Source organism: Prionailurus viverrinus, chromosome C2 (assembly GCF_022837055.1).
Source record: "Prionailurus viverrinus isolate Anna chromosome C2, UM_Priviv_1.0, whole genome shotgun sequence".
Lineage (NCBI taxonomy): Eukaryota > Metazoa > Chordata > Mammalia > Carnivora > Felidae > Prionailurus > Prionailurus viverrinus.
In genome coordinates, this window is record NC_062569.1 from 78,021,118 (window position 1) to 78,047,383 (window position 26,266).

At 41.6% G+C, this 26,266-nt stretch overlaps 1 protein-coding gene across 1 annotated transcript in view; it reads right to left on the bottom strand.

Annotated features, from left to right (window-relative positions):
• DGKG (diacylglycerol kinase gamma) overlaps positions 1 to 26,266 on the bottom strand; it is a 205,546-nt gene that overhangs the window by 124,071 nt on the left and 55,209 nt on the right. The window contains exons 3-7 of the mRNA XM_047876465.1: positions 24,321 to 24,397; positions 16,082 to 16,244; positions 15,429 to 15,491; positions 7,363 to 7,533; positions 2,566 to 2,615 (exon numbers count right to left, since the gene is read on the bottom strand). Coding sequence (XP_047732421.1) covers positions 2,566 to 2,615; positions 7,363 to 7,533; positions 15,429 to 15,491; positions 16,082 to 16,244; positions 24,321 to 24,397 — 524 coding nt within the window. The remainder of the gene's footprint in view (positions 1 to 2,565; positions 2,616 to 7,362; positions 7,534 to 15,428; positions 15,492 to 16,081; positions 16,245 to 24,320; positions 24,398 to 26,266) is intronic.

The following is a 26,266-nucleotide window of genomic DNA, read 5'->3' on the forward strand; positions in this document are numbered from 1 at the left end:
TGATGTCTACCCTGGTCAGGCCACATGTGGATACTTAAAGAGTCATGGAGGAGTGGGTTAAGTTCTGTGCCACATTTTAAGAAAGGCACTGACAGAGGCACCTGGGTGGCTCAGTCAGTTGGGCATCTGACTTTGGCTTAGGTCATGATCTTGCAATTCACAAGTTTGAGCCCCGTGTCAGGCTCCGTGCTTACAGCTCAGAGCCTGGAGCCTGCTTTGGATTCGTTGTTCCCCTCTCTCTTTCCCCCTCCCCCACCTGTCCGCTCTCTCTCTTTCTCTCTCAAAGATAAATAAACATTAAAGGGGCGCCTGGGTGGCGCAGTCGGTTAAGCGTCCGACTTCAGCCAGGTCACGATCTCGTGGTCTGTGAGTTCGAGCCCCGCATCAGGCTCTGGGCTGATGGCTCGGAGCCTGGAGCCTGTTTCCGATTCTGTGTCTCCCTCTCTCTCTGCCCCTCACCCGTTCATGCTCTGTCTCTCTCTGTCCCAAAAATAAATAAACGTTGAAAAAAAAATTAAAAAAAAAAAAATGAATAGCACTGACAAACCAGAGCTTGGTCAGAGTGGTTATTTAAGCCTGCCTTATGAGAAACAGTGTGGAAATTGTGGAATTTGAGCTTAGAGAAGATCTTCGGGTAGATGTGACAGTATCTTCAGAAACTGAAAGGCCTATTGTATAGGACTGGTATTCCACTGGTCAGCTGTCTTGGTCAGCTACCCAGGGCAGAAGTAAGCAGAGGGCTGTAGGGAAGGAGTTGAAGGCTGGCCTGTTTTGACCTCCCTGCTGGGTTGGGGGAAGGGGAACGGAGCAAAGAATCCCGTTTTGTGTAGAAAATTTCTCTGGCAGACTAGAGGTGCCTTTTGTGCAGAAAGGACGCCCTCTCTAACAGTGCCCCCAGCAGTGCAATGGCTGTCCCAAGGGAGAAGGTGAACTCGCCATTCCTCTGAGCTTTCACACACAGCCTGAGGATCCATCTTCCAAGGATCCTCCGTGGGAAGTTGAATCAGATATTTCTATTGGGACTCACTTCCATCTACCGATGCTGCCTTCTAAATAGATCTGGAACTTCACCACTTCTTACCAGCTGCAATGCTTCTACCCTGGTGCAAGCTACCATCATTTCTTGTCTTGTCTATTCCAACAGCCTCCTCACTGATATCTCTGCTTGAGTCCATACAGTCTGGTCTCAACAGAGCAGCTGGAGTGACCTGGTAAAACTGAAGTCATGTCACCCCTCTGCTCAAAATCTCCAGTGGTTCTCCACTTCTCCAGAGTAAAAGACAAACTTTCCCAGTCACCTATATGGCTTGGTATGTTTTACAGACTCTCCCCGCAAGCACCCCTGGCCATCACTTGTCTGATCTCACCCCCTACTACTTCTCACTTTGACCTCCTCACTCTTCTGCTCCATCACTCTGGCCTCCTCATTAACCCACCCACATTCCAAGCCCCCCCCCCCCCCCCCGCCCGAGGACCCCTGCACTGAGGCTCCCTCTGCCTGGAAGGTGCTTCATCTGGATATCCCCAGGACTTACTTCCTCACCTCCTACCAGTCCCTGTTCAAATGCCCCCTGGTGGAGACCTTCCTTGGCTCCTCAAGCTAAACCTGCAGCCCCTTCCCCCCCAGCACTTCCTTCCCTCCTTTATCTGTCTTCCAGTACACATATCTCTCTAACACGTATCTTGCTATGCTTTGTAGTGCATGTGCTTGCACGATGATGAAAGGTTCACGAGGGCATGGATTTCCGTCCATTGCCTTCACTGATGTATCCCCGGTGCTCGACGTGTGGCAGACACTCAACAAACATGTGTCGATCCAATGCCTGAGTGTCTGTGATTCTCTGGCTGTTCCCTGGCAGGACACAACCCACAGCATTGCGATGTGGCTGCAGGAATGTCTTAAAGGCACCCTGGGGTTTAGAGGACGTTAGGATGATTTAGGTGGTCTAACGGACTTGTTTCCTTCCTTCCCCGCGGGACTGGTCTGACTCAGCCCCATGCCCCTCGCCCTCACAGCCTTTCTGTTAAGGAGTCCTGTCTCTGACACTGCTGGCCGTAAGCACGAGGCCTGTCTGATTCTTTTTGCCTTCTCCCCTCTCTGCTTTCTTCCTTCCCCATCCTTCCTTTCACCCCATGATCCTGTCCTATCCCTGCCTATTCCCGAGGGAGAGTGGGGGCGGGCCTCAGGCTTTCCCAAGTTCAATGGGATGGGACCATGTGCTCCGAGCAGGAAGAACCAGACTCGTTGAGCTAATACCCCGAGCACAAGAGGAAGACTAGGAAGTTAAACTAGATAAGACACTAAAGCATCTCCCCATTTTGAGATTTTGTGATCCTGGGCTTCTAAGGTGAAAAGGCTAGGTAGAGTTCACTCCCCCTCAGGCTGGTGCTATTCGAAGTGGTAGTGTGTGGGGGGGAGGAGTTCTACCATGACTTCTGTAGCCCATATTGACACACTGCTATTTCCATAAATATGGAACTGGGAATTTTTACTCTTCCTCTACTCGCTCCCCTCTCCCCGAGATTTTCTTGGTTTCAGGAGGGACATTTGGAGGGAGAACTTACCGCCTGGTCCAGGAGACCGTTCTCATCTGAATCATAGAGACGAAACATGACTGCAAGAGACACAGAGGTGAGGCTCGAGGTGTCCTCTGGGCACCAGGGACGAGCTGAGACTCTGATGCTGTCAGTCTTTAGATGAGTTCCGTCACTGAGGCGAAGGCTATTGCAGCCACGTTACCCACCCTCCCAGGCGCATAGTTTGACTTCTTACAGACAGGGTGGGAAGAGGGTGGAGAACCAAGCCATCTGGCTTCCGGACCTGTCTCACCAATAACTGTGGCTGATGAGATCCAGGTCACGGTATGATTCCTGGTCGAGCATGCGTATCTCGCAGTATCACTGGAACATGACTCAAAGCAAATGCCCAGCTGATGGTGGGTAGAGGCACCCAAATTATAAATGGGATACTGCTTCCGTTGCACACGGAAAGGGTGTGGGTTTGGGCAGACTCACATCTTGGCCTTGTCCTACCATCCCGGGCATCAAACAAGTCATTTAACTTTGTTTGGCCATGTTTCTTTATCTGTAAGATGGAGACTGTGATGTTTTCTTTCTCCTAGGTGGTTTTTTTTTTTTTTTTAAATGAGGATTAACATGTAAATGATAGGCCAATTTTTTGTCTCCATAATAATTTTTAGTTTTTCTAAATAAGATATAAACATAAAGTGTAAAGATATGTATAAAACAATAAATATCTTAAAACCTTTAAAATGTTCATAAAAGAAACATGCCAAGTAGGACTACATACATAAAGTAAATATTTTTGCTGGCCTTTTCAATACTTAGAAAGGCTTTAGGATAAGATTTTTGACAACCTAGCTCTCCTTAAAAAGATACCCAGAGAAGTTTAAATTGATGTGTTCTTTCTCTTAACACCCCCATAGCAAGCAGAGAAGTTCAACATTATTTCATTAACCTCATGATTTCAGGCCAGCTATGATTACTCCAAAAATCGATATTATGACATCTAAATGTTTTTGACCTCATTAAAGATTTTAGAAAGATTGAGCTTATATAATACAGACTTCTATTCCTGTGCCCTATTCCTAAGTCTCACAGTGCTTGGAATGTAGAAAGCACTCAACAGATATTATTCATTTTTCTTTCAATAATGAACATTTATATATGGCATTTAATAAGTACGATGTACTCTCCTATGCAATTTATCATTACTACTCATTTAATCCTCATTACCACCACTACAGAAGCTACTGTATTTATTTTTCTGAAACATCAACATGTTATTCAGAAACATCCTCTATCATGTTCTAGCTGTAGGGAGGTGATGCAGGATAAGGAAAATCTGAGAGAGAAATTTGGGCAAAGTACTACATTTTCATTTCTGGGACCTGGGAACTTGCATTTTGGTCATCTAAAAGGTAGGGATCCTGTCTGTGATCTCAGAAGTAAGCAGAGTGGGGAGCACAGCTGAACACGTCTTCATTTTCCTCCAGTTCTAACTTCATCAGGCCTGCTTTCTCTGTGGAGCCTCCCCTAACTGCCCCTTCCCCCACATACCCACTCTGGACCTCTTAGCATGTACCCAAAGGTGACAACACTCCTGCTAAGTTGCCCGTGTGTTGCTACATCTTTCTGTATGTTTTAATATCCCTGCACCTTGTGCTTGTTCAGCTGTGTGATCCTGGTAGGAGCTGAGGTTCTTTAAAAGTAGGATTGTGGCCGTGGGATTCTCCGTGAAACTTCAGAATGTCCTGGTCAGAGGAACTCGGCATATGAGGCTGACTCACCAAGCAGATAAAGAAGGACAGACAGATCTTCCCGCGACTGTTGCTCCCAGACCCTGGGCCAGGGCAACTCTTAACACAGAGCTCTCTTGGTCCTAAATATGCACTGATAGAACTAGAAAGTGTAAGCACTCAGTTTTTCAGCAGCATGGCCTTGGGCAAGTCATTTACACTTTCTGCGCTTTCTGACACGTCAAATGAAAACAATCACACTGACCTTCTAGGGTTATTGTGAGGTTAAAATGAGATCATGTATTTAAAGTGATTAGCAGAGGGGTGCCTGAGCGGCTCAGTCAGTTAAGCGTCTGACTTCAACTCAGGTCATGATATCATGGTTGGTGGGTTTGAGCCCCGTGTCTCAGGCTCAGTGCTGACAGCTCAGAGCCTGGAGCCTGCTTCCAATTCTGTGTCTCCCTCTCTGCCCCTCTCCCACTCATGTTGTCTCTCTCTCTCTCTCTGTGTCTCAAAAATAAATAAATGTTAAAAAAATTAAAAAAAAATAAAGTGATTAACAGATATAAGGTGTTCAACAATGAGAATTATTATTGTTAATGTATTGATAAAAGGTATGAGTTCAGGCTATAATTTCCAAAAAGATACATGTTTGGTTATTAAAAAGGAAAGTGTAAGTTGTTTTCAGTCATTAAAATCAGGGGAAGATTTGAATTTATTTGGTTTCATTAAAAAACACAAGTAAGATTAAAAACTCAACAGGCCAAATGATCTGCAACAAAAAATTACAAGGAAAAAAATAAGCAGAAGATTAAAATAGAAGAAACATAAGAAGCAATGGCAATGTATAGACCAAGTTTGGATCCTGAGTCAAACAACTAAAAATATATAAGATAACTGGGAAAATGTGAACACTGGCAATATTTGATATATAAACGGTGAAATGAAATCAAGTCACTTATGTCAAGGGGTTTTAAAATGGAGTTGGGAGCTTATCAAGTAGATGGGCCTTACCCACATCCTAACTGGGTGGAGCTGTGAACTCTGACTTGGGCCAAACTTCAAATATTCCAAGGACTCAATTCTAATACCTGTAACTTGCTACAGTAAGTGTCTGCTTAGCGACAGCCTTAGTAACCAATTATATTCAGTCAAGATTCGTCTTCTGCCATCAACACCAATAAAAAAATTCTCTGTAAACAACATATACAAGCATTCCCTTTTGTCTTTAAAAACCCTTAACTTCTGTTCCCTCGGAAGGGCACTATTTGGATTGCTGCCCAAATCTGTGTTCCCTGAACTGCTATTCTGAGGCCCTAAATAAGTGCTTTTGCTCTTATATTGGCTCTGCCTCTTTTCTCTCTGAACAGACAATAGTAAGGAGTCATCGTCTTTCAATGTGATAATGGTGCTGTGGTTATATTTAAGAAAAAGTCGTATTTTTTGAATACTGAAATATTTATAGGTGAAATTACATGATGTCTGAAATCTGCTTCAACATATCCTGGGGCAGAGGGAATGCATGGGAGGTATAAATAAAGCATGATTGATTATAAGTCAGTAATTACTGAAGGTGGCTGATGGGTATATGGAAGTTCACTGTACTTTATACTTTTATCTACGTTGGAAATTTTCTATAATAAAAAGTTTTTTAAAATGCAGTTTCTTGGGGTGCCTGGGTGGCTCAGTTGGTTAAGCGTCTGACTTCGGCTCAGGTCATGATCTCACTGTTTCATAGTTCCAGCCTTGCAATGGGCTCTGTGCTGACAGCTCAGAGCCTGGAGCCTGCTTTGGATCCTGTGTCTCCCTCTCTCTCTGCCCCTCCTACACTCATGCTCTGTCTCTATCGCACTCAAAAATAAGTAAATATTAAATAAAATAAAATAAAATAAAATAAAATAAAATAAAATAAAATAAAAAAATAAAATAAAATGCAGTTTCTTTCTATTGCCATTACAAAGATCCAGTCTGAGAGCCACTAATATGAAAACATCTTTCACATCCTCTCTGGTAATTATGAACAAATATAAGGCCTCAAACTCAAAGTCCAGCTGAATCTCAGAAATAATTTGACATTTCACTTTAAACACTAGCCAAAAGAGACATAAATCTGCTATATTTGATACCAAATTGGCACTTAAGGCTTGCAATTGTTAACACCTCAAAACTGTGGGTGGTTAGTGAACTGTTTCACTTTGGTTTGAGCGAGGGTTAACCTTTGCCAGATACTTCCTTGCTAATGTTTGAGTTTTGTTGACTCATCTTATTATTAACTGGAATTTTGACTTTTGCTACGATGTGTTATGTTTTTCCCTTTAATGTCTACTAAAGTCCCAAAAAGAGCCAAAACAATACATCTTTTTTAACGAGGTCCTATTGTCTTCTGTTTTTAAAAGTCTGCCTGTAGGCTGATGGAGGCCAGTGAGCCCAACCCTGCAGTGAGTCTTACTAGGAGCCCGCAGGCTGTTTCAGCTGCTGTGGGCTTTCCTTTCTGCCACCAGATATTATTCCCTCCCTGAAACCAACTTTAAGGAGCATTGTGAAACCAAGATCAACTCCCTTACCTAACTAGCTGTTTCTCTCTAGAGGCCAAAAAATGTGGCGTAGGGGTGGGTGAAGAAATGAAAATAAGTTTTAATGAGATAGAGACTGATTAATTCTCAAGAAAAAAAAAAAAAGATTCCCTCATAAAGAGTTGTTTGGGCACAGAACAGGAGAAGGAAGACAAATACTGAATATCCTCCCTTGAAAAATAAGAGAAGGTGGCAGCTTTTTGGTTGGAGGCTTTCAGGAAGTTCCTTCAGCAAAGAAGGGGAGTCTTGACCCCTTGTAGAGACTTCTCCCCTTTCCAAACCCTGGTTCTCAATACCAAGGTCTCAGATGCGCTTCCCACTCTCCATACAACTGGTTCTGGTCCCAACGTGGATTCCAGGAAATGTTCAGATCACTGTTGGTGACAGGACAGAAACACCTTCCCCAAGCAGGCATCACCAGTACCCATGATCCCAGATCAATCTCCGTCTGACATGTTTAGAAGGAAGAACAAGACACTACATCTTCCTCTAGGAAAAACTTGAAGCCCCTTGACAGGGTGGACACTTACATTCCAGCTTATCCTGAGGTCTCCCCATCTCTAGAAGGGACAGGTAACACACGACATCCTTCAGGTACACTATAGGGGATTCTGAGCCTGGAGATGGAACAACAGGATTTCCCAGGAGGGTTGCAGCCACTTGGTCTTTTGCTGGCACCTGCTTCTCGGTGATCTTTGATTCTGCAAAAGGCAAAAGGAAACCATCCAACGGCACTTAACGTTTAGTAAATATTAAACCTTGTTTGTTGCTCCATCATTTTCTTGGTAGAGAGTGTTGGTTACTTAAATATGATCAAATCAGTGGTCCTAGAAATCCAGTTTGTAGCATTCATATTCTCTGAATGGAGCCCATTCTGACACTTTTAAGAATCTCTATCATTGTAAGAAATTCACCTATACCCTGTGAATTTTCAGAAAAGATGAGAATGGTTTTTAGTAATATCAATACCCAACAGGTAAATGTCATTTTGCCTAATTTTTTGGAAACACTTACTCAATTTATAAAGTTACTTTTGGCTGGGATTCCAAAATCCAGACAATTGGTCATGTACCAGTATACCTTTTTTCAATTTTCTTCTCAAATACATTCAAAGATAAAGAAAAAGATGAACATTCAAAAGAGAAAACTGGGATCAACAATCAACAAATTTCCAGGCACTCGTAAGAATTCTGACTAGCCACAAACCTAATCTATTGGATTAAGAAAATGCAGAAAGTGGTTTATCGTACCACAGGAATACGGTAAGTTATCCCTCTGGAGTTTTCCTTCTTTTAGGTTGGAAAACTCCGTCTTTCTTGTCTTCTAATCCAGAAATATGAGGTTATTGCTAATGAGAAAACTGGGCACCTATATTTTACTGTGTGAATTATACTTTTCTTGAGGCACTTTAAGGGATATCTCTCTTCCCCCCAGCCTCTCTAGATCCATGCCCATAAGAAATGATCTCTTAATAATTTCCAGAACGAGGGTAAATTTGCAGAAAACACAGGTAAAAGTAAGAGGAAGACTGGTAGTGAAAAATCCACTTAGGTGTTCTACCACTAAGTGGTGGAGGTCTGAAGATATAGACAGAGGGAGAGACAGCCCTGACGTAATGGCTGCTTCCAGTAATGGAAGGCAGTGCAACTGGTATACTTTTTATTCAGAAAGCCAAAGTGCCAAGCAAAGGCAAACAGTTCCTATCCTATCTGTCCAGTAGAGCTGTGCAACATGAAAGCCTACCTTATGAAACAGAGCTATAAAACAAGGACAGGAAGCTCCATCCTGAAGCCTCAGAAAACCAGATCTTTGGAAATAATTTCCTACTGGACAAGACCCTCAGGAGGTTGAGAGAAGATATGTTAAATTGGAGCAGAGAGCCTCAGGGGTGAGCAAGTTGGGATAAAAATACAATAGGGTGAAATAAAAATAAGGATAGTAAGATGGGGGAAACTGCAATAAAATTACATATGCAACACAAGTATTAAAATCAGCACTGGAGGAAAAGTTATGAAAAAACATAATCTATAAGACAACTGTGAGAAATCCTTTGCACTAGGTAGCCCATTATACCTCAAGTTACTGTTACATCCTCAGATTATCCATCCATGAAAACACTATTATAATGACTTCTGTTTTGACTAAATTGGAGTAACACGACCAGATTTATCCTTCTACTGAAACAAAAAACTGGACAAAAGATATGAAACAATGGACACTGAATGTGGTAGCACCAAATGGTGATCCCAAGAGACAGAATACAAATGAGATGATGCCCATAATTGCCACATCATACTGTTCAGAAAGAGTTTCTAGGCTGTAGCACTGGTAGGTGGACCCCAGGAAGATTCTGGAAGTCTCTCTGAGCTGAAGAGATAGAGCTTGAAGCCTGGGGAGCCCAAGGTGGCTAGAGTTCACAGAGCAGAGCACCAAAGAGGAGGAAGCTGCACAGAGAGAACTCCAGAGGTCTACAAAGGGTACTCTGTGAATAATCAGTGGAGAGTTCCGTTCCATTATTCAGCTGAGTAACAATGAGTACAGGTGGGTGAGGAGACTACTGGAGGCTGGGGAAAGAATCAGTATTAGAGGGAACAGTCCCTGGAATGCACAGAGAGCCAGGAATAGTGTCTATTCTCACCAACTAAGGTAGAAACCCCCATAATTCATGAATCATTGAGTACAGTACTCAGAAGAGTTTTGTTTTGATTGTTGGGTAAAATTAGCAAATGCCTTTCTGGTCCTGGCTAACAAACCTTTAAAAGCTTGACCTGAAAAAGGTCAAACTATTTCCAAGTAGCCTAACTGTGCCCCAAAACAAAGCTCAAGAATTTTTATAGGAATATCAAAATATCCAATACCCAATGATGTAACATTTTCAATGGCTGGCATTTAATAAAAAACTGACAGGTATGCAGAGAAGAAAGGAAATATAAACAATAATAATGAGAAAAAGCAATTGAAATGACCCAGAAATGACACAGATGATATAACAGACAAAAGCTTTAAAATAATTATTACAACTGTATTCCATATGTCCAAGAGGCTAGAGGAAAGATAGTACACTTTAAGTAGGAATATAAAAGATATTTAAAAATGCCTGTCTATATCAAGTGTCTAGATATGATGCGTGAAATGAAAAAAAAAAATGCACTGAATAGGACTTAGAGTGGATTAGACATTGCAGAAGAAAAGATTAGTCAATTTGAAGCACAGCAAAAGAAACCATCCAAAAAGACTAAAAAAAGAAAGAAAAAGAGCATCATATTGTGAGCTGTGGGACAACTTCAAGTAGTCAAATAAACATGTAGTTGGAATACCTAAAGAGGAAAGAAAGAAGTAGGAAAAAATTGAAGAAATAATAGCTGAAATTTTTCCAAATGTGTCGATATTTGATAAAAGCAATAGAACCTCAGATCCAAGATTCTCAATGAACCCCAAACACAATAAATATAAATAAAACTACATGAAGGTGGGGTGCCTAGGTGGCCCAGTTGGTTAAATGTCTGACTCTTGAACTTAGCTTAGGTCTTGATCTCATGGTCGTGAGTTCAAGCCCTGTGTTGAGCTCTGCACTGAGCATAAAGCCTACTTTAAAAACAACAACAACAAAAACCCCCAAAGCTACACCAAAAACATCATAATCAAACTGATTAAGATCAATGATAAAAAAAAATCATAAAGGAAGCCAGAGGAAAAAAGGCACATTATGTAGAGAGAAACAAAGATAAGAATGACAGTAATTTTCTCATTGAAAAGAAAGTAAGCTGAAAGTCAGTGGAACAACATCTTTAAAATACTAAAGGAAAAAAAATTGTCAACCTAAAATTCCTTACTCAGTGAAATATCTTTAGAAAAAAAAGGCAAAATAAAATTTTTTCATATGTACAAAACTGTATAGAGCTGCACTACAAGAAGTGGTAAAGAACATCTTTTTTGTAGAATTATATCATACAGAAACACACAAGAATAAAGAGCACTGAAACTGGTAACCGCATGGGAAAATATAAAAAAATATTTTTCTTATTAGTTAAATCTCCTTAAAGATAATTAACTACTAAAGCAAAAATAATAACAATGTGTTGTGCAGTTTATAATTTAACATATGTAGAAGTAAAATGCATGACAACAATAGCACAAAGGCCTAGATAAGAAAAGGACATATACTGCAGTACATTTCTTATAGTATACACAAAGTGGAATAATATTATTTGAATGTAGACTATGATAGTTAAAACAGTCACTAAAATAATATAACAAAGTTATAGCTAATAAGATCGAAAAGGAGGCAAAATGAAATCATAAATAATTCAATTAATTAAAAGAAAACAGAAAAAGAACAAAAGGGGAAGAAAGGACAGGAAAAAAAGAAAACAGATAGCAAGATGGTCCCTTTAAACCTAACCATATCAATTATCACAGTAAATGTAAACATTCTAAAACTCTAACTAAAAGGCAGAGATTGTCAGATTAGATAAACAACAACAACAAGAAGAACAACAACAAGACCCAACTACATGCTTCCAATAAGAAAGGCAGTTTCAATATAAAGCCAGGGGCACCTGGGTGGCTCAGTGGGTAAAGCATCCGACTTCAGCTCAGGTCATGATCTTATGGCTTGTGAGTTTAAGCCTGGTGTCAGGCTCTGTGCTGACAGCTTAGAGCCTGGAGCCTGTTTTGGATTCTGTGTCTCCCTTTCTCTCTCTGACCCTTCCCCACTCATGCTCTGTCTCTCTCTCAAAAATAAATAAACATTAAAAAAATTTTAAGTATAAAGACACAAATACATGAAAAGAATGGAGAAAGATACCATTTTAACTCTAGTTAACTAGAGTTGCTACGTCAATTATGAACATAATTCGAATAAAGTAGATTTCAAAGTAAAGAGTATTACCAGGAATAAAGAGAATCATTTCATAATGCAGAAGTCAAATTATGATGAGAACATAACAATCCTAAACATTCCACTCCTAGATCTTTACCTAAAAGGAATGAAAGCTGCCCACACAAAGACTTGTACAAGAATATTCATGTTGTATATGAAATAGTCTCAAACTGGAATCAACCCAAATGTCCATCAATAGATGAATGGATAAACAAATTGTGGAATATCTACTTATATACTAAAATACTAATCAGCATTAAAAATGTGTTAATTGTTGATGCACATGACAACATGGATACATTTAAAAATTATTACGCTGAGTGAAAGAAGCCACACCAAAAAGTGTACACACTGTATGATTCTATGTATATAAAATATGGAAAATGCAGTCTGATCTATGGTGACAGCAAGCAGATCATATTGTATGGATCTAGGGGTGGGTGGCTAGGGAGGGTGGGAGAAAGAGACTATAAAGAAACTTCTGGGGATGATGGGTGTCTTCATTATATTGACGTGGTACTGGTTTTATAGATGTATACATATGCAAAAACTTACTAATTATACACTTGAAACATGTGCAATTAATTTTATGCCCATTATACCTCACCAAAGCTGTTTTAAAACATTATTACAGCCTTTTACAAAGATCTTTGGGTTACTAGGACTGTGACTGGATCTTGAGCCACTGTTCTAGTCTATGAGCTGTACTGTTCATTCCAGTCATGGAAATGCTGGGGAGCAGAACGACCGAGAGGCACATAGTCCTACTAATGTTTTCCTCCTCAAGCTACCTTATATGAAATACCCCTAACCCACAGTCATCTAAGTACATCCCTCAAGGGCCATCAGTAGTCAAAGACTAACACCCTCTTCCGGATTACATAGGTTCTGTCTAGGTGCCATGGCATAAACCCTTTTGCTTGAGTGTTCTTAGGCAGACCTGACTTATTCCACCTTTTGCCTTAGTCTCTGTATTACTTCTTGCCTTCCAGTTGGGCATAGTGGAAAGAACACCAACCTAGAGGACTAGGTTTCTCGCTCTGGGTTTGTGTTAATGGGTGTGTAACCTTGCACAAGTGGGCTTACTCCCCACATCCAACCTCAGATTTTCATCTGTTGAAAGAGGGACTTGTATTAAAATGGGTGTTTACCAAAAGTCTTGAATGACATGAAAAATGTTTGTGAGTATAATGGTAAGTAAAAAACAAAGCTGGTTCCAAAATTATATATATAGTCTCATTCCAATTCTGTAAAAAATTATAGAAAAAAATACATGTGTGTGTATGCATGTGTGTAATTGCACTGGTAAGTTATGGATGGTTTTGTTGTTTCCTTCTTTTTTTTGTATTCTTCAATTTTTTTTTTTTTTTACAATATGAATGTGTTACTTTTATAAACGGGAAAAACTAAGAAAAAAATTGAAGGACAATATTCTGAGTTGCTGAAACATCTTAGGAGCCTGAGGAACTAAATTAAAACCAGGAGACTAAAGTTCACGTTGTTTATCCCATTTAGTCCTGGCCATTCATGGAAAGGTGCATTCAGGCCTTCCTAGCTGACGTCCTGACAATGACAGACAGATTGCTCAAGGTTCTGAGTCCATATCTGGACTCAGTGAAAGCCCCTCTCTGCTGTGTTTATAGACCCAACCATTAATCCACCTGGATATGGAAATGAATAACTTGAAGTGGGCTGTTCGAGATCCAAGCTTGGATATTGCTCTGATAAGCCTAAATAGGCCATATCAAATCAGAATTTAGTTTCCTCTGGCTTCTGCCTGGGCAACAGGAAAAGGCTGGGATTTTCAACAGATGGCCTGATCTAAGGTGATGCCAGAACTTGGCTCTTCCTTACTGGCAGAGGCTTCTCTCTGTGGTATCTGTCTGTCCCTACATTCCTGTTTCTCATGAACAGGGGCATCTAATTAAGACATCCACACAAAGTAGTCCCATAGGAAACGGATTTTCTACTTTAAATATCAAGTCACTAAAAAAGATGAAAAGATGCTATATACCTCCTTGGGCCAGCAGTCAGATCATTACCCTTTCATTATTTGACCATAGGAAACTGATACTCTCCATAAACAAGGAAAGTGGTACATCATAAATCACTTCTCCAGGCATAAATCTCTGGAAGTTGCTCTCAGACCCAGAATGATACGAATGTTGCAAATAAACATGGTGGTCAAATAAGACAGCCAAGTTCCATTATTACCACCTTTTCTCAAATATCATATAATGACAGTAGCTCTTAATACATCCTTCCTTGGGGCCTCAGAAACCTCAGCCACTAAAACAAATCCCGTCCAGACAATTTGGAACCTCAGAAAATGAAGTATATATAGCTTCTCTCAGGTTCATCTTGAAGTTCCAGATACTCAGACTAAGAAAGCCTCTGGGTAAACAGTTTGGGTCCAAACGCTTTTCATGGTTGTTTTTGCTGCTCAGAGTTTAGAATCCCAAGGTTTCCCCCTTCTTTTCCCGTCATGAGAATAAGCTATGTCATAACATGCCCCTGCTATTCCACATAAGATTTAAGACTTATTTATAACTTAAACCCATTTTACCAAGGGGCCATGAACCTAGCATGGCTGGGTGAGATGCTGGGGAGGGAGGGTGGGTGAGCCATACTTTGCAGAGTCTTGCCCTGATGCTGCCCCTGAAGGCCTCAGGAAGGCACCGACGCTTGTCATCCTTGCTTTGTGCAGTTCTGGGAAGACTGGAATTTGCTGAACTTATGGTCCAACGGCAACTCTCCTTTCCCAACCACGTTCTGCTTTTTATCCACAGTAAATTTTTGATCTCACCAGTCCTTCAGTTACACACTGAAAAATCCTTAATCCTTCTAGTTGCCCTTCTTGCCATGACTGGAAAAAAGATTAGAACTACATCTAATTCTCTCAAACTACTTTTGAAATTCTCTCATCGAACGAAGTCCCTGGGAAATAAATCAAACTAATTTTAGCCGGCTTCCCCTTGCTCCTCCTCCTGACTTCCTTAAGCCGGTGTGCACAAATACCTCCAATTCTCCCATCCAGGCCTTTGTGCTACAGTTATACATTTGATTTCTACATAAGTTATATTATAAACTGCACAACACAATGTCATTTAGTTTTTTTTGCTTCAATAGTTAATTACCTTTTAAGGAGATTTAACTAAGAAGACACATATTCTTTACATTTACCCATGTGGTTACCAGTTTCTCTTCATTCTCATGTGTAAACCCAGGTTTCCATCTGGAATAATTCTACTAAAAAGATGTTCTTTGCCATTTCTTATAGTGCATCTGGGCACACCCTTACCATCCACTGGTAGAGTCATCTGTACCTCAGCCCTACAGCTGCCTCTTTATATATACATACACACACTCTCTCTCTCTCTCTCTCTCTCTCTCTCTCTCTCTCTCAAACCCTCATCATATACTTTCTCCTGAGAAGGCTCCCCTTCTCCCCCTTCTGGCCAGGCAGACCCATCAGAAGTAAATATTGAATGAGCTTTCCTGTTTCAGGGCTAGTGAAGCATGAACCCGCATCAAGACTCAGAATCCCAGCACAGTTGAGTGGTGGGGGCCCCCGAGATGGAGGCAGACAAGATCTGCTCAAAGGACATACAATGACATGGAGACATGCTGCTGGGTATATCTCTCCCTCCTCCCAAGGATGAGGTATTCCCCACTCCCCCTCAACGCTGCAAATCATGTATTACAGAGACTTACCTGTATCAGGGGCACACGCCTCATCTGCTTTGGCACCATTATCCACATTCTGTATGTTGGCATCTGGGGAGTAAAAACAAGATTTAAGGACCAGCCTACGTTCTCCAGCTTCTTACAGAGGCAGGCAGGGGACCTTCCCATGGGGCCTGGATCACTAGACTTGTGTGTCTCTTTGAGTATCAGCTGGGTTCATGCTGATTTGTTGGGGCTGACTGTGTCTCCCTCACTATAGCCCAAACTCCAAGAAGACAGTGACCACAATTTACCTTCCTCTGGTCTCTGACACTCCTGGGTTCTTCCAGCCTGGGTACATGAGCTGAATATGCTCCATCCAAAGGCTTCTTGCAGCCTTTGCAGAAGACTCTCTACCCCCTGCCACACATTATTTTATGCCTCCTCTCCCCGCCTCCACCCTCTGTTTTGAGCCTGGGTGCAGGAATTCTGCTCTTCTTTATTCCTCTGAGAGAGCCATCAGACAGCACTTCCTGTGAGACCCCATGGGGAAAGGAGTCCTGGTCCCCTGGTTCTCATTTCCACCCCGTAAGGAAGTTACTCTGCACAGGGTACCCCCTAGGAGTTCAGCCTGTGGCTGTGGCAAGTGCATTACAGCTGCAGCATCTCCCTTCCATCTTAGGGAATGTTGGTCTGTGTACCTGGGCCACTGGCCTCATTGCTGGCCCCCTCCGTTGGGTGGTCAGGGGTCTCCTGTCTGGGCTTCTGGCTGAAGGCCAGGAAGAGGTGCGTACTCAGTGGCTGAGGAAGGTCCACCTCCAGGTATGCCCTCATGAACAGCTTGAAGACATCATAGCTAATTGGCTGAGGAAGAACAAAGAGGGAAAAAGTCAGTGCAGAGAAGCAAAGGGACAGAGAAGAAGGAGAGAAGAGAAACTTGGGGCGTGTGTGGGGGGGGGGGTGCTGGCAGGTGAAAGAAATGAAAGGAAAGCAGAAAGAAGTGCAGTGATGGGTAAATGCTGGAATGAAAAGGTCAGTAGGTGATGGAGGATGACAGGCACAGGGAGCAGGGAACAGGATACAAGAAAGAGAAAACACTGATGGTTGCATGTTGGTGCTCACAGGAGGCTTCTATAACAAGACGTGTCTAAAACTAAGTAGAAAGGGGGTGATGGGGAGCAAGCACTGGGTGTGGAGGGTTCTTCCCCCAAGCCGGACTTGGTCAGTGCCCTGGAATCCTAGTTAAGATGAAGGATGTAGCTGAAAACACGGTAGAAAGATGGGTCTTCTGTGGTATTTCCATTTCTGTTTGTGTTGTGAGGGATGGGATTCCTGAGTATTTGAGTCTCAGAAAACAGGAAAAGACAGGCTCCATCCTTCATTAGTTTCATAACTGACCTTCCCTGGATGAACCTCAAGATTAACAGGAGAGGGTATGTGTCTGGCTCAACTGCTCTCTAAACATGTCCTTGCGAAGGTTTTAGGCACTAGGAAAAGAGCAGGAAGCCAAGGACAGAAGGTAGAATCAAGAAATGTGCCAAAAACTAGAAGCTCTCCCTGCTGTATCTCTCCCACTACTGCCTGGCTTATGGTCCCAGGCTGGAAGCAACCATGCCAGAAAGGGCTGCTGTGCTCAGCAAACACTCAACAAAGACAGTTTGCAGTGAATCATCACTGGCTTGTGCCCTGATGGCATCAGATTCTTCATCAAATCGGCAGATGCTCCTGGAAATCACTGAGGAAGCTCTACTCTAAGATCTGCTGTGCAGGCTTTTGTAAATAACAACAGCCATGAGAATAAAATCCCTTTCTGGGAGCCTATTTGGTTCTCCTTTCAAAATGTTGATAGCATTTAACCCTTTGTCTCTTCTAGAAAATCTGAGAGCCTTCCCAGAACTACGAGCCACCTTGAATATACACAATTAGGTTTGGGATACAAAGTTTTGGCCCTAAAAACAGGGGATGCTCTCCTGGTCCCAATGGGAGGGAGCTCACACAGCAGTTTCTACTTGTCCCAGGTGGGGCTGTTCTACACATCTTCTTTACAGAGTGGAGGAAGCCTGATTTGGCCGGACAGAGGAAAACGCAGGCTCTTAGCAAGTTAAGGGATCTCAAATCAAATGGTGAACTCACATTTCTTGTGACAACTACCAATCAGTCTCTATCTCTCTGTCTTTTCTGCCCCTGAGTCTCTGGGCCTCTCTTTTATACTTTTTTGGTCCCTCTCTGTCTCCACAGCATCACCTCAGAATGTCTCTTCCTCACACATCCTCCTCTTTTTTACCAGTCTGTGACAGCAAAATCTTTTCCTCCTACTTTCCAAGTGGAGCCCACCCACTATGACCCTTGATTCCAGCCTCCCTGCATCTGAAGGCATCTCCCAGCATCTGCTTCTCTACCTGCAAGCACGTTCAAGGGCACTGCTCCAAAGAAATGGTTGGTTACTCGAGTTACTATCCTGTCCTTCTTCCTTTCCCCTTCACCGTTCTCCAGCCAGACCACACTAGCCTCATCACCTCCTTAGTCCCATTTGCTCTGGGCTCTAGCCCATCACCTCTGAACCCACTCTCTTGAAGGTCATAGGTTCAATTGTCTCTTTTCAGACTTGCTCATCTTTGGCTTCTCTGTAGCATTCCATCCTCTTCTTAAAACTTTCTGTTTTCTGTAGTGTTGTGCTATTTTGGTTCTCCTCATTCTCTGCTTTGATTTGAGTATTTGCTGATGTTACTGTCCTTATTTTAAAAGGCTCTTTTTGCACTGTCTTTTCCTTCATACTATTTTAATTGACAAGTACTGTTTCCAACATCCAGTTGACCCTTGAGCAACACAGGTTTGAACTGTGCAAGCCCACTTACATGCAGAATTTTTTCAATAAATACAGAACAATACTGTAAATGTATTTTCTCTTCCTTATGATTTCCTTAATGACATCTTCCATTCTTTAGCTTCCTTTATTGTACAATATAATACACTATATACAATACAAATAACATAGAAAATGTGTGTTAATCAATGTTTATGTTAAAAGTAGGGCTTCCAGTCAACAGGAGGCTATTTATAGTTAAGCTTTCAGGGAGTCAAAAGTTATACATGGATTTTCAACTGTGTGTGTGGGGGGGGTCAGTGACCCTAACCCCCACATTACTCAAGGGTTAACTGTAGTTTTGAGCTCCAAAGTATCCTGTTAATCTTTTTTGGTTAGCATCAAACTGAGAATTATCAACATAAAATATTTCTGGAAAACAGACTATCCTAAATGATTTTTAAGAAGAGAAAGTTTAACTAAACAAAGTCTAACATAATGCTATTAAAAAACCAAAGCTGAAAGGTCATCAAACAAGATCAGAGTGGGATTTAGGAGACTTCGTGACTGGTCTCAGCTCTACCACATTTCCTCTGCTTTGTGAACCTCAGTTTCTTTGACAGCAAATTGTGAGGGATGAACTAAAAGGTCTCAAGTTCTAAACTTTTATTATATTCCTCTCTGAACCAGCTCCTCTTCCTAACCCTGCTGTTTGTTAATGTCAACAATACCATCATTCTCCTGATATTCCAGGCTCAGCTTTGAACCCCCAGTCATCTGAGATTAGGTCTTGTACCTTACTTCTGTTCACAGTTCTTCTGTAATATTGGTCACATTCAGTCTTTTCTGTGTGTCCACTGCCCATCTGCCACCACTCTGACAAGAAGGCCATTGAAGGCCCAATGTTCCTGGTTTCAGACTTCTGTTTTCTGCATCCTGCCTGGACCACTGTAATACTTCTCGAAGGCTTCCTTGCTTCCACCCCATCTGTCAGTCCTCTCATCTTATCCATCCTTGCCAAACTGATCTTACCAAAGCACAGTTCTGATCAGATTGCTTCTCTATTCAAAAACTTTCCATGGCTTCTTATCACCACAGGAGAGGTTAGATCAGTTTTAAAATCATGTGCCCTTCTATAACATTTAAACATGCATTCCCATTTATCTTTACTTATAAATTATATACATGTACTATTGTGTTCCTCTAATACATTATAAAACATACACAAAAGAAGAAATTAGAAAATAGAAGCTAGATGAGATAAAAATCAATGCAAATAGAAAATATAATTTGTAGTGTTCCCACATTCCAGTGGATCATCCTGTATACTCCTTGAGTCCTCTGGGATTCACAGCCCTCCCATAATTCCACTCCAACCTAGATATGTAGCTACTTAAATACTGAGACCATTCTGGTATGTTCTCCTATAATTCCCTACGTGTACCTCCACATTCTGTCCACACTGATCTCCATGTTCTTTCCTGATCAAGCATCCATGCATAACACATAAACTGCTTCCTTCTCTACCCTTTAAGAGGTTAACATTCTAGCTACCCTTTAAGGTCCTGCCCACATGTCACCTCCTCTAGGAAGCCTAGTATGATCTCCTATACCTGAATTTCTGTACTTTTCCACTTTGGTTCCTATCCTATCACACTTATATCTGCTGCCCTCTATTAATATATAGTTGTTTGTAACATACATATCCTTAGTCCCTCAACTAGATCTGGAGCTCTAGAAAGGTAGTAAAATATCTTATTTCATCTAAGTATCCGCCACACCATCTACAATAGTGTTGCCTGAGAGGTATTTTAGTGGATGTTGGGTTTCTCATTGGTACACTTGGCTGTCACCAATTATTGTGGGTTCTATTCAGTAATTATATATATATATATATGCCTTTTAGATACAAGAAACACCTTGGGGAACACACCAAAGAAACACACATGGGTCCATACCTTCAAAGAGACTCAGGTATTAAAATAATTCTAGTACAGAATCAATAGTGGTGAGTGCCATAGGAAAAGAAAAAACTGTTATGAGAGCTTAGAAAATAATGATTGAACACATGTCCAACCATTCATGATCATATTCTGGGCAACAGGATGGCACAGAATAAGCCCAGAAACAAAGGTCATTCATACCAGAACAGCCTAGATGTCCTCATGTCACTGAGGCTCTGAAAGTTCAGGGACTTGCCCCAGCCACCTAGCAGTAAAGGAAAACCAGAAACCCAATCTTCTGACTCCCAGTCTAGAGCTCCTGTTACCATATCTGTTCTGGGTCCCAGTGTTAACATACGGCTCCCTGCCACCCTCTCCGGGAACCTCAAGTACAGTAGGCAAAGAAATGTGACTGTGTGCCACTCTTAAAGTTATATCTGGGTTATGATTAAGTTCTTTATGAGCATAAGCCAGGCTCGTAGTTGCTAGTGAATGTGTGATAGGTAGAAAGTGGTGTTCTATGTCAAAACCAGATAAACAAACACTATGAGGGAGGTTAGCAATTCTCTGAGCTCTGGAATAACATGCTAGGCACTGTCATGGCACAGGCCTGGGTTTTTTCCCCCCAGAAACTGCAACTTTCATGTAGGAGATAGCTGGACAATTGCTGTTTCTGTAATCCGTTTAAAGTGTTAATTCCTATACAGGTTAAGAAGGGAGGGGAACTAGATGGACAGCTTACTCTGCATTGGGCAGTTTACGTACATGATCTCAAGTCTTAAAATAACAGTGTGAGGTGGGACTATTACTGCCATTTTGTGGATGAAAAAAATTCTGAAAAGATAAATAACTTGTTCAAAGTCATAAAGCAAGTGATAGAGCTGGGTTTTGTGCTTAGATGTGTCTTGAGTCTAAGATCATAGGGCCACCAAGCCACCTTGCCCCTTCTGTTACACTGTTCTTGTCCACTTTCTGGCTGTCTTCTGCTATACTCAGTTCTCCAGAGAATCACTCAGTGCTGATGGGCAAGGGCATGGCCAGATGCAGTGCTCCACTCTGCAAACTTTTTTTAAAAAAATGTTTATTTGAGAGAGAGAGAGCAGAGGAGGGGCAGAGAAAGAGGGAGGGAAAGAATCCCAAGCAGCCTCTGTGCTGACTTGGGGCTCAATCCCACAAACCGTGAGATCATGACCTGAGCCGAAATCAAGAGTACGATGCTTAACCGACTGAGCCAGCCAGGTGCCCCCACCCCCCAACTCTGCAAACTTTTATACCTCGCCTTGCTTTCCTAGCCACCTGCCCCTTCCCACAACTAACTCATTCCTCCTTGAGACATTTTGGCAGCAGCAGGCCATCAAGCTCAAGAGAAATTAAATTCTTTTTGTTTCCCCAACCCCGTGCCGGGACATTACACCTACTAGAAGCCAGCCGTACTGTGAGGGAGAATAAAATCAGAATGACAGAACTTCCCTGGGACACAGCAGTGCCCGGCATACAAAGAGTGGGGGCCAGCATGATGGAGGCGGGGGTGGCAGCAGACTCCTAACAGCCAAACAGCTCTCTGCTTCTGAAAGCTCCCTGTGGCCTTCACACCCTCTGTGGCCCTGACCAAATTGTTCCCCTCCCACTCTTCAGCCACGTGGCTGACGGGCTGATTAGCAGCCCCCACCCTTCTTTGTTCCTGTGTTTTGGAGCTGGGGGCTGGGGAGGCGGGTGGGAGGGGTAAGGAGTTTTTTGCTGGCTCCACCATCTTCTCCTCAGGAATGTTCTTTGAAAGGGCTCATTCTCAGTCTAGCCCCTGTGCTGGCAACCTTCTTCCTGCTTCATTCTCCTAATGATTGGTGCATTTTATCCAAAGCCCCTGCTCTGGTATACTTTGAGGACATGTACTTTGTTGATTCACTGCCAGTGCCCAGCAGAGAAGGGGTTGACTCAAGGTTTGTTGAAAGGATGACAATACAAATAAGTAAGTGGCCAGCATCATCCCAAGTTTGTCCTGCTGATCAGTCATTTTTATGCAATTAGCCTTCATAAAAGGACCCAGGAGCAGGGAAAAGGAAGTTGAGTTTAAAACATTCTGGGGAAAGGAGCCAGAAAGGAAATAATAGTAAGTACCCTTTTTTAAGTGTCCCATAAAGTATTAGATATTTCACAAAAATTATCTCATTCAATCCACTCTTCTGTAAACTTCAACATTTTTGTTTGGTTGTTGTTATCTTCAGGTCACAGAAAAGGAAACTAAGGTTCAGAAACGTGAAATATTATTTCAGGCCACATTACTGGTTGGCAGCAAAGGTAGACATCTAACCTAAGACCATGTAACTCCAGGGTCATGGCTCTTAAACTTGAGCCTGCCAATAGGAAGTAAGTTCTGGAGGGCAGTAATCATGCTTTCTCATCTTTGTATCTTCTATAGTGCCCAACACAGTGCCTGGATGCTCAAGAAACATTAGATGAGTTGAATTTGAAAGTTGGGGATGTCTTCCATTCATTTGCTCATTCAACAAATATTTCTTCAGTGCCTGCTATGAGCCAGATATTCTTCTGGGCACTGGGGATACTGAAATGAACAAAAGTGCTCTAATGGGAGAAACAGACAATTAAAAAGTTATATAGCATGACAGATGGCGAGAAATACTAAGAAAGACAATAACATAGAATGGAAAGATAAGAAAGGAAAGAGGGCTTAAATTTTAAATACAGTAGGTGACATTCATTAAGAAGGTGACTTGAGCAAACACTTGAAGGAGGTGAGGAAATAACGCGGATACTGAGGGAGAAACATTCCAGGAAAAGGCAAAGGCAAATGCAAAAGTACTGAGGTTACAGCAACCTTGGCTTGTTTGACAGCATCAAAGAGGCTAATATGGCTGGAAACCAATGAGGAGGAGAATAGCAAGAGATGAGGTTAGATGGTAATGACCTTGATTTTAACTCTGAGTAGGGGGTAGAGGGACCATGAGGGATTGTAGAGCAGAGCAGTGAGATGATCTGACTTAAGTGCTAACAGATTGCTCAGGATGTGTGCAAAGAATAGACTTTAAAGGTCAAGAGCAGAAGCAGGGAGCCTAGTTAGGTGACTATTACAATAATCTGGGCAAAATATGGTGGTCTCTCAGGTAAGTGGTGAGATGTGACTAGATTTTGGATATATTTTGAAGGTAGAAGTTAGGGTTTGCTGATAAACTGGATGTGGGATGTGAGAGGAAATGTCAATGATGACTCCATAGTTTTAGACTGAAGAACTTGAAGAATGGAGTTATTTGCTGAAATGGGGAAGACTGCTGGCAAAATCAGCTTTACAGGGTAAGATCAACAGGCTCAGTTTAGCTCATGTTATTCTGAGATACCGATTTGATTGTTAAGTGGAAATGTCAAGTCAGAGGAGTAAAGGGAGAACCAGTGTCCTGAAATCCAAGTGAAGAAAGTGGAGGAGGATATGACCAACTGTGTCCAAATGCTGTTAGGTAAAATGACTATTGAGTTTTAGCCACATGGAGATCCTTCGCTATCTTCAGTAGTGGTTTTAGTGGAGAAGTGGGGGTTACACTCTGATTGAAGGGCTCTCAAAAAGTGGGAAGAAGAGAAATTGGAGGCAGTGACTATAGACAAATGTCTCCAGTTAGAGAGAGAACTGGAGTCGGAAGAGTATTTTTTATATTGCACAAATAACAGTATGTTTATATGTTGATGAGAAAAACCTAACGAATAGTGGAAAGTTGATGTGAACAAGATATATAAACAGAGAAAGCAATGCCTGTCAATAGACCAGAAAAGGATGGGAATTAGTGTACACATGGAGGAGCTGAACTTAACTAAGAGCATGGAGAATTCATCCGTAGTTTCAGGAAAAAAGATACAGAGGTAGGTGAGGGTCTCATGGAAGATCTCTTCTGATTGTTTCTATTTTCTCAGTGAAGGAGAAAGCATGGTTGATAACTGACAATGAAGACAGGAAAGTGGAAAGATTTGAAGAGAGAGGAGAAAGTATGAGGTAGTCTTCTAGGACAATGAGAGGGTGATTAAACTTGGCAAACATATAATTCCAGGGAGCACCAATACCTCACTTTTAAGATTTAAGATAAAATATGTTGAGAAGCAAGTTCTTCAAGATGAGCTAAACTTCTAAGAGGGGAACAAATTATGGAAAGGCTGGAAAATAGAGCTAAAGGCTTGAAATGCAAACATTCTTACCTCATGTGGATCATATTGTTTGAGGCTCCCACCCTCATTAAACTCAGCCAAGACATCCTTTATCTTCTTGGAAGAATCTGGAGAGACATAATCCACATGTGAAATATTGGGAGCTGGGCCAAGTAAATTCTCTCTGTCTAACCTTGGTTATGATGGAGTAATCCCTCATTCCCAGGACTATACGGAAAAATGTCACCCTTATCTGTCTTTCTGCCCTCTTACTTCTTTTTTTCAGTATAGTCTCTCTCCTGCTGTATGAATTATCTTTCTAAAACACAAATGTGATCAGATCATGTTCCTGTTCAACATACTTCAGTGACTCTCAATTTTCCCAGGATTAAGCTTAACTCCCTTAGCTTGGTATACAAGTATGTAGGGATCTGTCTTAGTCTATTCTTTATCTCTTACTTTAACCTTCCACTCACCCCAATTTTCAAACACAAAACCACATTTCCAGAAATCCTTGAATACACTATGTACTCACTCATTCATTCTTGGAGTCTTTTCTCTATACTGTAAACTTCTTGGTACCCAGCTGAAATGTCAGATCCTCTGTAAAGTCCTCCTTTATCAGTTAGAATTGATTATTCCCTCTCCAGGCTCCCACATGACTTATACATAATTCTGTAATAGTACTTGTCATATACTGTTCTATTATTTATTAACTTGCCTTTCTTATACATCTCCTGCCTCAGTTCTGCCTTGAGAGCTGTATTTGGCTAGTGAGTCTTTCTAAATCACACAATGTATTACACATAACTAGTGTCCAGAAAACCAATATACTAGATGATTGCATAAAATCTGAGCAGAAATTTTAAAACATTTAAAATTTTGTTGATTATAGAGGGTGAGATGGGCATGAAGCCCAGTGATGCTCTGTCCTTGGTGCTGAAACAGAGACTCGGGATTCATGAAGCACGGTGATTTAGAAAATTCTGCTTTCCATAGGAAACAATAAACTCCCAAAGAAAATTTTGGCTTCTTCTTATTCTTTTGGGCTTTATTAGGAAATTGGGAGTCTAGAGAATGTAGTCAATAACTGTCATTATAAACACATTCTGAGTGTATCCTGTGTAGTTACCAGAAGTCAAGACATCAGAGAAACTAGGGTCTCTGTGCTCTCCTCGTCTTGCAGTATTGTGGATAATGAAGAGCTTCCCAAGCTCCATTACTGCCACAATTTGAACATATGAGCAAAGGGCAATGTCATTAAAAACTGACATAATGTTCCGCGGTGTTCAGACTCTAGGTACAGAGGGCTACACTCTCATAGGCCTATGTAAAGTAGATATGCTCATGCGCTGGGCTGTTCTCCGTGGCTCTGCTGACTTGGATTCAATCAAGCACAAGTCATAATCATTTCAGGACTGAGAAACACTGAAATTCCACAGGAAAATGTTGATGCTGCCTAAAAATGGACATTTCTTCCTGAAATTCAAAACAGATGTTGAAAAACTAATAGCTCAGTGAGATCCAGGCAGCAGATGTCATCAATTTGGGCTGTTTCCATTCAATTCAGAAAATGCTGTGGAGGGTGAGATGTTGCAAGGTACTGCAGATGAACTAGCTGGGGAGATGATCTGAATAATTGTGGTAATGATAGCTACTTCTTATTAGAAGCCTTTACTGCACATTCTCATATTCTCCCCTGCCAATCCATGCACATTTGGTTAAATTTTCTTCAGTTTACACATAAAGAAGCTGAAATTCAGAAAAATTAAGTGACTTGCCTAAGAGGGTTTTAATTCAGGTCTAGTTTGGTCCAAAGTCTATATTACTTTCCCTTAAGCACTATTTACTATTACTCCCCAAACACTTGCTAACACAAGGAAACGTGTAATTAATGCTGTAGCAGTAATACGAAGCTCTAGAAGGCAGAGAGAAGAGAAGTAGAATGAGCAGGAAAAAAGCAAAATTAGGATAACAGTAAGTTTGGGTGGGGACCA